Below are 12,995 nucleotides of genomic sequence, written 5' to 3'. Positions count from 1 at the left end.
GCCTGGATGTGAGCACCGCCCCGATAAAAACTCACCCTCTGCCCTTTTGCGTACACGCCGTAGCCGGTGACATTGGCTCCATTGGATAGCCCAGTGGCCGTCAGAGCAGGCGGCCTCCAGGAGACCTGGACGGTGGCTGGGGTGGCCCCAGCTTGGACGGCAACATCTTGCGGGGGTGCTGGAGGACCTGGGAGGACAGAGGCAGAGAAGCTTTCACGACATGACCCCCTGGCAGGCAAGCTGCTACGATGCCTGACTAGCCAATGGCACCTGGGAACGAGATCTTTCATTACAGCCTCCAGGGGACAAGGGAGAATCTGAAGTGTGACATCGGAGCAGGAGGGCCAGGAAGTAGCAGCTCCTAGATGCACGCAGGGCCCTCCTGGAACCCACTGCGACTCTGGCCTGGCCAGTCGGCCACAAGGTCCCAGCGTTTGCAGAGGCAAGAGACCCCCACTGCCTCTCTCTCTGTCCCCTCCTCCCTCCGGTTCCCCCCATCCCTCCTTCTCTCTCTCAATCGGACTTGAGGGCAGTAAACTGGACCACACAGCACCCATCTCGCCACCTCCAGAGAGACGATGGAACCAGAAGCTGGAGAGAGGCGGTCTGATGAAGCCACCAGGATGCCAACTCCACACACACACTGCCCAGCCGATCAGCTGAGACGCTCACTTTGAAAGTCCTGAGCAGCTACTTCAAGCAACAAGGAGACAGGTGTCACATCACTTGTCCTTCCCAGTGGCTCCTGGTGACAGCAGGGCTGCCCGTCTGCCCTACAACCCTCAGGCAGCTCCCTTGCCTCTAGGTCTGGTGCAGAAGTCCTGTGTCATCATTGTTGAGTTGCTAAGTTGTGTCTGACTCTTTGTGACCCCGTGGACTGCAGCCCACCAGGCTCCTTGTCCATGGATTTCCCAGGTAAGAATACTGCAGTGTGTTGCCATTTTCTTTTCCAGGGGATCTTTCCCACCCAGGGATTGAACTTGAGTCTCCTTTGTCTCCTGCATTGGCAGGAGGATTCTTTACCATTGAGCCACCTGAGAAGCCCCAAAGGTCCTATAACTATAGCATTATATTTGGAAAGAAATGTGCAACTTCTAGGAAGAAGGCTGTGAGCCTCCTCTTCCGAGACCCTGCTGCGGCCCTGTGGATTTCTGCATAAGGGAGGAAGGGCTCTTTGCTGAAGCTTTTCTACTTGCTGCTCATTCTGATACTCACTTTGGACACCTGACATAACTTGATTCACACAACAGTCCTGTGTGAATCAGGACTGTTAGTGCATCCTCGTTTGCAAATGAGGAAATTAAGCTTCGAGGGAAGCTGCTCAGCTGTCATGTGGTGGAAGCCTGGCTGTCCTTGCAGTTCATAATGCGACTCCACCCTCAATGCGCTGTGATGCAAGGCTTCCGAACTGCTGAGCAACTGGGTTCAGAAGTTAGATCTTACCTGGATGGTCCACTCAAATGTGACGACGGCTCATTATTCTTAAGGGTGTAGTCAAGAACTGAAACTGGTCTGGGGGTTGCTGGACGCCTGCTTCTACTAGCACAGCAACGACAGTGGAGAGCCAGGGTTGTGTGAGTGGGGAAGGCTTGAGTATCTGTGACCTGCCAGCTCCACCCCATCCCTCCACTGGCCCAGAGGTGGCTGTCTGTCACGTGGGGGCGTTTGGTCCAACCACACACCTCCTGCCTGTCACCTGTGTCATTTTCACGACTGAAACTCCTTTCCTTCTGGGCAGGCAGAGGAGCCAGTCTGCTATGGACTGACTGGACATTTGTGTCCCCCCAAATGCATACAGCATTCACAGAAGGCAGCTGTGGGAGGTGATCAGGTCTCGAGGCTGGAGGTCCCATGAACAGGATTCGTGCCCTTATTAACAAGGTGCCATCTACCAGGAGGGGATGCGGAGGAGACACCGTCTATGAACCAGTAAGTGGGTTCACCAGACACTGAGTCTGCCCAGGCCTTGGTCGTGGACTTCCATCCTCTAGGACTGTGAGAAATAAGTGTCTGTTGGTGATAAGCCACTCAGTTTATGGACCTTTGTTATATCAGCCCAAGCTAACTAGGACACCCAGGAATTGGGTGTGGACCTATAGGATCCTGCCCTGGGCTCAGTATTTCCTCTTGGTCCTCATATCTCTCCATCTCAGGGAGCTTCTCCACGAAGCCTTTCCTGGCTGTCCTAATGGATGTTCTTCTCACCTCTCCTTGGAGCCCCTAGGGTCCCCAGATTTGGTGTTTCTCACTTCTTCACCCCCAGCACTGACAATAAGACTTCATGGCAGGAATCAATGAATAGCTCCAGTCTGCACAGTAAGTCCCCTACATACAAACGAGTTCTGTTCTGAGAGCGTGTTCACAAGTCCAATTTGTTCATAAGTCCAACAAAGTTAGCCTAGGTACCCAACTAACATAGTCAGTTATGCAGTACTGTGCTGTTCTAAGTTTATAATACATTTCATACAAATAATACATAAAAATAACAAACACAGAAAATAAAGAAAGCATTTTAATCTTATAGTACAGTACCTTGAATAGTATAGTAGTACTGTATAGCAGCTGGCATCAGTAGACAGACAGGAAGAGTTACTGACTGAAGGAGGGAGAGGAGGTGGGAGATAGTAGAGCTGAAGGATTGTCAGCAATAGGAGATGGAGGACAAGCTATCTTTTCACCTCAATTCACACTTTCAATCTTTCTCACTTTTGTTTCCATTGTTATCACTTAGCGCTTCTTAGCAGTACCAGCTATGTCACCGCTGCTGTTAAGCTTGGTTCCAGACATCCTGGACTGGAAATACAGACACTGTACTACTGTCCTCTATGCAGTACTTGTAAAGTATACAAAAGTACGCCCACTTGTAGAGGGTGCACGCATGTGACAATGTGTGCCAGACACAGGACTAACTTACATGACTGGACATTTGAACGCACGTTCACATCTTTGAACGTGCACAACTTGAAGGCTCAAACGTAGGGGACTTACTGTATCTGCAGTTAACATCCTCATAGGCAGGCAATCCAACATCACCTTATAAGATGAATGAATGGACCCTTCATAAATCAGTTCCTGCTCAGACCCACTTTCTCCTTGAAACAGTGTCTGTCCCAACTGCCCCTGACCCTGCTTCTTTGTAGGTTATACTACTCTAGGCTGCCAGTGCAGGAGACACAAGAGATGCTGGTTTGATCCCTGGGTTGGGAAGATCCTCTGGAGGAGGGCATGAAAACCCACTCTAGTATTCTTACCTGGAAAATTCCATGGACAGAGAAGCGTGGTGGGCTACAGTCCATGGTGTTACAGAAGAGCTGGATGCAACTGAATGACTGAGCATATATGCACAGGTCAGACTCTAGTTGATGATGGGTTTCAAAAAGAGCAGAGAGCAACATGCACTAAAAAGCAGATCCATTGCAAAATGGAGGGCCCACCTTGCATTAGATGTTAGGCTTTCTGCAGCTGGTAGAAATGATCCTGGAGAACCACTGAATTGTTTGTAAAACTGACCTGACAACTGAAGTTAGGCAGAGCTGGATTAATTAATCACAGAAGACAAATCCAAGGAAAGTATCCAGACAGATGTTTCGAGGGAATTCTGTGAACATCACAGGACTAAAAAAGGCCGTTGAGAAATCAAAATAGCCCTCAAATGTTTTTGCAGACATGACCTTCTTTGCTCCAGGAAGGCTGCTCTTCTCAAGAGTTCAGGGTCCCACCCTGGGCCCAGCTCAGAAGGGCTGCCTGTTTTTGGGTGTGCCAGAATGTTCATTAAGATTTTATGGAAAACCCCAAGTGAACTTTCTGGCCAACTGAATATGTGCACCCCAGCCAAGATGAGCGTGATGGAACTTTATGGAGGTGACCCTTAACAGCTGTAGGATCCGAATAAATCACACTATGGGAAGACCCCACAGGCTCATCCATTTCATCCTATCTCTTTATGGTTTCCCTGGAGGGAGTACGTGGGGGACTGGAAAGGGGAGCACCCCTCCTCCTGTTACAGCTGGGAAGTCAGGGAGGAAGGTGGGGTTTCCCTAGCAGACAGAGGTGTCCGGAACCCCAAATTGTATCCACAATGGAACTTCATGTCTTCTACAGTCATATATATATCAAAAGAAAAAATGAGGGCCTTCCCTGGTGATCCAGTGATTCCCAGTGCAGGGGGCCAGTTTCCAAGCCTATCCCAGGAACTAGATCCCACATGCTGCAACTACGACATGGCATAGCCAAATAAATAATGTGTGCGTGTGTGCGTGTGCACGCGTGTGTGCATGTGTGTGCGTGCGTGCACATGTGTGCGCACGCACGTGTGTGCATCTGTGCATGCGTGTGCACGTGTGTGTTTGTGTGTGTGTGTGTGTGTCCATGTCCATGATCAGTCGTGTCTGACTCTTTGTGACCCCATGGACTGTAGCCTGCCAGGCTCCTCTGTCCATGGGATATTTCCAGGCTAGAATACTGGAGCAGGTTGCCATTTCCTTCTCCAGGGGGTCTTCCTGACCTAGGGATTGAATCCCCATTTCTTACATCTCCTGCATTGGTAGGCAGATTCTTTACCACTAGCACCACCTGGGAAGCCCATAAATAAATACATACATAAATAAATATTTTTTTAAAAAACGAAGATGAAAAGAAAAAATGAGAGAGAGAGAACAATTGTGAGAGTGCTACAGGCACCCCCTTTCTCTGTTCCTTTCAGTGAGCACGTATTCAGGAGTTGGTGGCCCTAGGAAGACAGACCTTCCTACCCCCTAGGATGCTCCCTTTGCTTCCTGTCTGTAGGATGAGTCTCTTACAGATGCAAGCATTAAATATGTCCAACAACACAGCCCATAAACAAAATCAGAGTTCTCTTTCCCTTGCCCTCCGTCTCTCTCTGTCTCACACACACATACATGGCTCATGCGTGTATTTCATGCTTCCCAGCTGATCCAAGGATGCTCCAGGACAGTACTGGCTGTCTGAAGCTCCCCTCCTGCTCCCCCATCCCGCCCCTCCACTTGCACAGGGTGACATCCTGGTGTCCCCTCCCTTGAGGGGACCCATCCCAGAAAGAGGGCTCACCTGCAGGCAGCGTGGAGAACTCCACGAAGGCCTCCTTCCTCTCCCTCTGCTCCAGGGGTAGCTGCCAGGGCATCTGATGGGGCTTGGCCAGGACCTTCACCTTGTAAGCCATGTTGGGCCTGAGGTTGCAGAACTGGTACTTGTACCTGGCGGCCCTGACGACATCCAACTCCTGCTCGTTGAGGAAGATGACGTGGCTGTAGTTGCTGTTGGTGGGCAGCCAGGACAGCTGGGCAGAGATCTGGGTGATGTTGTCCACGCGCAGGTGGGAGGGAGCCACCACCACATCCTTGCCCACCAGCAGCGTGCACCGCAGCTCGTCCGAGCTGCCCCGGCTGGTGACGCACTGCACGGAGATGCGGTAGGTGCAGGCTGCCATATTCAGCTTCTCCACCAGGGCCTTGGTCCTGCCGCCCAGCGCCAGGCTCAGGCGTGTCTCCGCGTCCACCAGCACATTGTAGCTGTTCACGGTCCCCCAGCCCGGGGGCACTGCCGGGGGCTCCCAGCCCACAATGACACTTTTGGCGAGTTGTTTGATGAGGGTGATTTTCCGAGGGTAAGGCACGATGTCTTCTCCGATGTCGTCGATGTTCACGTCCAGTGTCCCCGCCCCGTGGTCGGCGAGGCTGGAGTCCGTGAGCGTCGGAGAGTGGAGGTCCAGAATGTTCTCCCCCTCTGAGCTGATGCCTGCGTGGTTGATGAAGTTCTGATCCTGGTCGTTACCCAGCGTGCTGGCCAGTCGAGACTCATTGTCCTGGATGAAATCCACGAAGTTGGAGGGCACCAGGCCCCGCTGCCCATCCAGAAGCTCCCCTGTGGGGCCAGGGACAGGGTTAACACCCGACCATCCCGTGGGGGCCCCCAAGGTCCTGCTGTGGAGTCTGCACCTCCCCCCGAGGGGACCATATGGAAAGCAATGGGGTTATGGTGGATTCCTCAGTTCTTTCCAGGAACCTCTTCAACATCACCTCCTCAAGAACCCCCTACCCTGTGTCTGTACCCCACTACCTGCCATCTGCCACCCCCATCAGTCATGGTGTCTTTCCCCCATAGTGCCTACCACACCACGATCATCCCCTGTGTACGCCTCTCCCAATCAGGAGGAAGGTCTGGGAGGGCAGAGACCTGTTCTTTTTTTAATTGAAGTATAATTGCTTTACAATGTTGTATTAGTTTCTGCTGTACAATAACATGAATCAACAATATGTATACATATATCCCCTCCCTCTTGACCCTCCCTCCCATTCGCCCCCCACCCCACCCTTCTAGGTCATCACAGAGCATCGAACTGAGGTCCCTGTGCTATACAGCGACTTCTAATGAATGAGTAAAGAATACGTGGTACAAATGTAAAATGGAATCTCACTCGGCCATAAAAAGGAACAAAGTTGGGTCATTTGTAGTGATGTGGATAGAGCCAGAGTCTGTCATTCAGATGAAATAAGTCAGAAAGAGAAAAACAAACAATACCCCAGGGGATGTGTGTGGAATCGAGGGAAATGGCACTGATGGAGCTATCTGCAGGGCAGGACTAGAGATGCAGACGTAGAGAACAGACTTGCAGGCACAGTGGGGGAAGGAGAGGGTGGGACGAATTGCGGGAGGACAGGGACCTTTGTTCCCCGCTGGCCCTAGAGCCACACCTGGCACACAGTAGGTGTTCAGTAAGTGTTTATCAGAAGAATGAACAGCATGTAAAATATGTGGGTTCGGAGGCTGTTACACATCTTACTCTGATTTTTGATTGTATGATGACACAAATGGCAATTAAAAGGTGACCTTCCCCCTCCTTGCAAAGCAGTATGTCCATCTCAGCAAAATTCCCCAAACGTGTCCATTTGGTGGGAAACAGAGACGATCTATCGGGTGCCAGAGCCACCCGTAGGCTGAGTGGCCAAAAAATGCCACCAAACTAGTTCTTGTGGCCACAGGCGATCCCAGCGGGGATCGCTTTTTGTTTCAGGAAATGGTCTCATTTCTGTGTGTTCTCTTTATTCATGGGGCATGAGAGCCCGCTGAGAGCAGAGCTCTGGAAAACCGTGAAGTGTTTTGAAGATCTTCAAAGATGACACAGTTTGGATAATCTTGCAATACCAGCAGGCGAGGGCTGTTCGTTTCCCTGATTTGTCACAGAAAAGGCTTGACTAGGGGTCCCGGGGTCTGGGAGGCTTGGAGTACATGAAACGAACAGCGGGTTCTGCTCCCAGTAGACCCTCCCCCGCAGGGAATGTGCAATGTGCCCAGGAGAGGGAGGCTGACCACTGAACTGGTCCTGATTCTCCCACAATCAATGAGGGTCTGAATCTGCTCCTGTCCTCAGCTGGGGGGCGGGGCTGGCGGGCCTTGAGATGTCAATCTTTGCCTTGAGGATGCTCTGAAAACACAGCCTCATTCGACACAAGGGAAGAAGGAGGAGGGGGATGGGAGTGACAGCAAGTCCTATGTACCAGGCCCCTACTTCAGACCCCACACCTTCTTCCTTATTTATCCTCACAGCCACCCCTCACGTTGGGAACTGTGAACCTCCATCTGCACAGTGAGGGGAGATACTTCTCCCCTGTCACATGGACAGAGCACTGAGCCTTGCCGCCTGCCTTTAACCCAGCCTCCGGAAAGTCTACATGGGCACAGTGCTGGTGCAAATGTTCTAGAGAATTCCAGCGAGGGTTTTCTGGCAGCCACCCTGGCACACAGGCCATCCAGGGCACACGGTTCTCCCCCATGTGCCCCTGGGTGACGGCAACATGAACTTATGTTAAGAGCTCAAACTGTTTTGCCACTAGTCCTGGTGAAATTTCTCAGGTGGTCCAGTCACAGCCATGCCTCTGTTCTCCTGGTAGCAAACAGAAAGCGAGAATTTCAAGGATCTCAGATTCTAGCATCTTCCCAGATAGAAAACCAGCTAAGGCTGGGCTGCTGACCTCAGGCTACCAGACCTCAGGCCAAGACATCAACACCAAGAGCCGAGAGTGTGGCTGAAAACTCCAAAAAAACTTCATGAGGTCATGAAACAGAAATCGGCTTGTTTAGTAAGAAATAGTTTTTTTCTGCTCAGAGGAAACCAAGACTCTTCTATTAGGGCAATAGAAAAGTTTAGGGAACCGAGAAATCTGGACTTAGGAAGCTGCTGGGGATGTTACATGCTCATCCTCTAGCTACAAAAGTGACCAAGAGTATGAGTTTTGGGAGATTCCTGATTTTACACCATGGCAAGTGCCCATGAAGGAAATGGTCAGACAGGATGTGAGGCCAGACCGCCCAAAGTTAACAATAGAGCCTGAAGGTCAATGGGAGTGCTGTTAACCAGGTGAGGTCACCTGAAAGGAGCCTTGGCCCTTCTGTGGGGACGGTGCTGTGCAGTAAGATGGGGACAGTGTGGGGAGACACTTGTCTGTCAGCCCCACGTGTCTGCAGTAGCTCCTGGGAAGCTCCGTGGACATGAACATGAGATGGTGTGCACTCCGTGTCAGAGGGTTGCTTGGGGTTAAAAATAGGAAACCCTACTCAGTCAACCAAAAGGAGAACAGACACCTCGTGATTCTGAAGGGCAGGAGGGTCAGAGAGGAGACTGGGGCGGCCAGAAGTGATGGGGGCCCGGCCCTGACCTGGCTTGCATGTGCCCACCGCCCACCAGGCTCTCACTGACCTTCATAGAAGCCATCCTCATCCATGTCTCCATAGACGTAGAGATACTTCCCTGCTGTGAGGGGCAGCTCAGCCTCTGGGTTCTCATTGGGCCCATCGAAGGGGTTATAACTAGAGGGAGAGACAGACCCACTAGGTGAGGCTCTGGGTGGAGACTGACACCAGCCCATCCCTTCCAGAGCGCGGAGACCTCCTGTCTGCTGTCACCTGGATATTTTCTTTTTCTTTCTTTTCTTTTCAAAAAATTTTTTTCTTTTGCCTGTATATTTTAGACCCATGCAATGGTTTGGTACCTGTGAGTTGTGTGTGCTCTGAAAACTCAGACCACTAATGTCTCAGCTAACACAGATTTAAAGCTAAATGGTAATTCTGCAACCAAGCTGTATACTCAGAGTCCTTCGTATCAGATGTCATTTGTGTGTGTGTACACATGTGCTCAGTGTACTGCTGCTAAGTCACTTCAGTCGTGTCCGACTCTGTGTGACCCCATGGACGGCAGCCCACCAGGCTCCCCCGTCCCTGGGATTCTCCAGGCAAGAACACTGGAGTGGGTTGCCATTTCCTTCTCCAATGCATGAAAGTGAAAAGCGAAAGTGAAGTCGTTCAGTCATGTCTGACTCTCAGCGACCCCATGGACTGCAGCCTTCCAGGCTCCTCCATCCATGGGATTTTCCAGGCAAGAGTACTGGAGTGGGGTGCCATTGCCTTCTCTGGAATCATATAATTCCAAATTATATTGTGACTCCCTGGACTGCAACCCACCTGGCTCTTCTGTCCATGGAATTTTCCAGGCAAGAATACTGGAGTGAGTTGCCATTTTCCTTCTCCAGGGGATCGTCCCAATTCAGGGATCAAACCCATGGCCCTTGTGTCTCCTGCATTGGCAGATGAACTCTTTACCACTAGTGCCACCTGGGAAGCCCAGAAGATGTTTAAATGATTCCAAAGTATATGTTTTAACAGGCTTCTAAATTGGTAAGCAAATTAAAAAGCTACTAAGGACTTCCCTGGCGGTCCAGTGGCTAAGACTCCAGGCTCCCAGTACAGGGGGCCTGAGTTCAATCCCTGGTTAGGAAACCAGGTCTTATATACTGCAACTAACACTGGCACAGGCAAATTAAAAAAAAAAATAAAGTAATTAACTCTATAATGTTTCAATACATTTTATTGAGGGAAGGTAGAATTGTATGACATATACTATTTAGTTATCTGTGTACATTTTAGGCTTCACAATATGACATGATTATCTTTTCCCTCATGAAAGACTCTATCATATCCATTTTAATGGTTATATAATATTCCACTGGGTAGACTAATATTCTTTAATTGATCCCATGTTGGGCATGGATATTTCTTCAAACGTTTGGCTGATATAATCAGTGCTACATCCAATGTTCTTGTCAACATATCTTTGCTCACTTGCCCACTTTCTTCCTAAAGATGAGTCCCCAGGAAGCATACTTGTTTGGCCAAAGCCATGCACATTTTGAAGGTCTTGGGTATGTTCAGCAAAATATACTGAAAATGATGCACATTTTATCTTCCCCTCTCTACCAGGACTATAAAAATGTCCTTTTCAAGTCCTCAAAATATTGGAATTAACATTTTAAAAAGTCACCTTCAACTTGCAAAAAAGAACTTGTAAGATGAATTTTTAATTTTATAATTAAAAGATTGGTTAATTAAAATAGGAAATGCCTCATCAAGAAAAAGAAAATGTGGCATGACTGATCATGGCAGATGACTGGGTAAACAAAAGAACAGCTTCACTCATTGTCCTGTCACACAAGGGGTGAAGCCACAGCCCTTAGGCCCACCCAGGGACAGTGTGCCCTTGAAGGATTCGGGATGGGAAAATAGAATAAGGCTTCTGTGGTTTTGGTAAGATGGGCATCTTAAGAAAGAATTTCAGTGACTCCAGGTTCTGGCATCTTCCCAGACATACAAAAGCACTAAAATCATTAACTTGAGAAATGTGTTCTTTGTGATCCATAGGGCTTCCCTGGTGGCTCAGAGGGTAAAGCATCTGCCTGCAATGCAGGAGACCTGAGTTCGATCCCTGGGTTGGGAAGATCCCCTGGAGAAGGAAATGGCAACTCACTCCAGTACTCTTGCCTGGAGAATCCCATGGACATAGAAGCCTGGTGGGCTACAGTCCATGGGGTCGCAAAGAGTCAGACATGACTGAGCGACTTCACTTTCACTTTCAGTACTATTTTAATGCTTGACTACATGAATTTCCCAGCCCAAAAAATTCATATATGTCCTGGTTCCTCCCCTAACTCTTCAGAGTAGTTTCTCAGAGCTACCAAGGGCTGTCTCTTAAGCCACAGTCCTTGTGATGCCCTGAATAAAATGTAACTCACAGCTTTTACGTCGTGCATTTTTTTCTTCAGTCAGCAGTAGTCTTCTGCTGTAACTAATCATGGTGATGTGATGATGGTTACACACCAGCAGCCCCGTGAGTTACCAGCACTTCCTTTATTTGATCCCTATTAATGCCCAGTAAGGAATGCAGAGATGATATTAATATTATTATTCTCAATGTTCATGGCCAATTGTGATGACTTATCCAAAGTCATAAACTCATTAAGAGTGGGGGTGTGGAACCAGAGGACTTCCCAGGTGGGCTAGTGGGTAAAGAACCCACCTGTCAGTGAAGGAGACATTAAGAGACACGTGTTCGATCCCTGGGTGGGGAAGATCCCCTGGAGGAGGGCATGGCAACCCACTCCAGTACCCTTGCCTGGAGAATCCCATGGACAGTGTAGCCTGGCTGGCTACAGTCCATAGGGTCGCAAAGAGTCGGACATGACCAAAGTGACTGAGGCGGCAGGCAGCTGGAACCAGAATGAAGGCCTCCTGATCTTCATCCTGTGAGGTTTTAACTATACCAAGCCACTCTTTCCCTTAGAGCCCAGAGGTCCAGGAACATCATCCAGTGCTCTGAGGGTTTTCCTGTGTCAGTAACTTCCCTGGGGCATTTGCATCAGGACGATAGCACAGTTTACAATGTGCTCCATCTGGTTGGGGGTGGGGTGGGGTGGTAAATACACCACCAGGAACACACAGAGGATGGAAATGGAGCTTGCTGAGCACCCTGGCTCTGGCTGGTGACCTCATGTTGGAAGCACACTGGTTGACCACATGTGCTTTCTCTTTGCCTGGTTTCATGCTGGCTGTGAATCCAGACTCTGGGTGCCTTGGCTCTTGGGCACCTTCCCTGGAATGAGGTCTTGTCTTCCCAGGAAAGTGAAAGGAAGGTGAGTCTGGCGGGCACACGGCCCCCGCAGCCTTGAGGGACCAGGCTCATCGCTGGGAAGGGAAACAAAACTGGTGAGGAAAACAAACCCGAAGCCAGCTCAGCATCCCGGCCATAACTCCAACTCACTGGCCTGGAGGGTGTGTTGTGCTGAGCAGCTGTGCTCAGCCTGGTTCCACACACACACAGGAAGAACCATCCTCCAATCAGACACGGGGTAGGTGTGAGCCCTCCTTCCCAGGTCCCCAGACTGGTGTCCTCAAAGCTCTCCCCGGCACTGTGGCAATGTCCCCACAGACCATGTGAAGGATGCTCGTGGGTGCAGTCAGCCTTCAGATGCGGGACCCTCCTCAGGGGCTGTCTGGCATCCTCACCCAGGACTCTCCAGCCCAGGGCGGCTTCTCCATAGGCTTCCATCATCTCAATGTCAGAAGTGGGTGTGCACTGGTAAAATTAGTGGATCAGCAGAAAATAATTTACTGACCAGCAGATCAGTTATTCGAGATGATTCTCAGTGGAGGAAGCAAAAGGCTTTGAAGGTATGTGGATAGCTCATCCCCTACCACCTCTGCTTGAACAAAGTCTAAGCATCTCATGCGGGAGACATCCACACCACTGGTGATAGCTCCTAAAGTCTGATTTCTCAGCAGTTCTGTGCACAGCCCTGAGGTGGGACTCTGGTGCCTGATGCCAACTAAGAGGGCAGTGGCGTCTGCCCTGCCTGCCCTGGCCAGCCCGGCCTGCAGAGGGTCACTGGAGAGTCTAGGAAGACAAAAGCCCGGGTCTTTACTAAGCATAAAGTACTGGAAGTCTGACTTCCATATCTGCTTTTTGTGACTATTTGATTCATTCGTATCTGTACACATGGCTGACTTTGGATGGAGGCTTGTTGCGTTATAACCAGGCAGGGAAGTTGCGGCCAGGTGGCTAACCCTCACCCATCTCAAAGTTTTCGGTGGTGACCACCAGGAATCTGAGAGTCATCCATGACCAGACTGGCTCACGTTAGTGGATACGGACA

The 12,995-nt window shown here is 50.2% G+C and overlaps 1 protein-coding gene across 9 annotated transcripts in view; it reads right to left on the bottom strand.

The window, feature by feature from the left end:
* The window catches only part of RIMBP2 (RIMS binding protein 2), a 222,023-nt gene that overhangs the window by 39,859 nt on the left and 169,169 nt on the right, over positions 1–12,995 (bottom strand). For all 9 annotated transcript variants that reach the window (XM_070769344.1, XM_070769342.1, XM_070769346.1 and 6 more), the window contains 3 exons: positions 8,714–8,823; positions 5,068–5,880; positions 36–187 (listed from right to left, as the gene is read on the bottom strand). In XM_070769344.1, coding sequence (XP_070625445.1) covers positions 36–187; positions 5,068–5,880; positions 8,714–8,823 — 1,075 coding nt within the window. The remainder of the gene's footprint in view (positions 1–35; positions 188–5,067; positions 5,881–8,713; positions 8,824–12,995) is intronic.

This window comes from Bos indicus, chromosome 17, assembly GCF_029378745.1.
Source record: "Bos indicus isolate NIAB-ARS_2022 breed Sahiwal x Tharparkar chromosome 17, NIAB-ARS_B.indTharparkar_mat_pri_1.0, whole genome shotgun sequence".
Classification (NCBI taxonomy): domain Eukaryota; kingdom Metazoa; phylum Chordata; class Mammalia; order Artiodactyla; family Bovidae; genus Bos; species Bos indicus.
The sequence above is the reverse complement of the archived record's forward strand: the minus strand, read 5'-3'. Positions and strand labels throughout refer to the sequence as shown.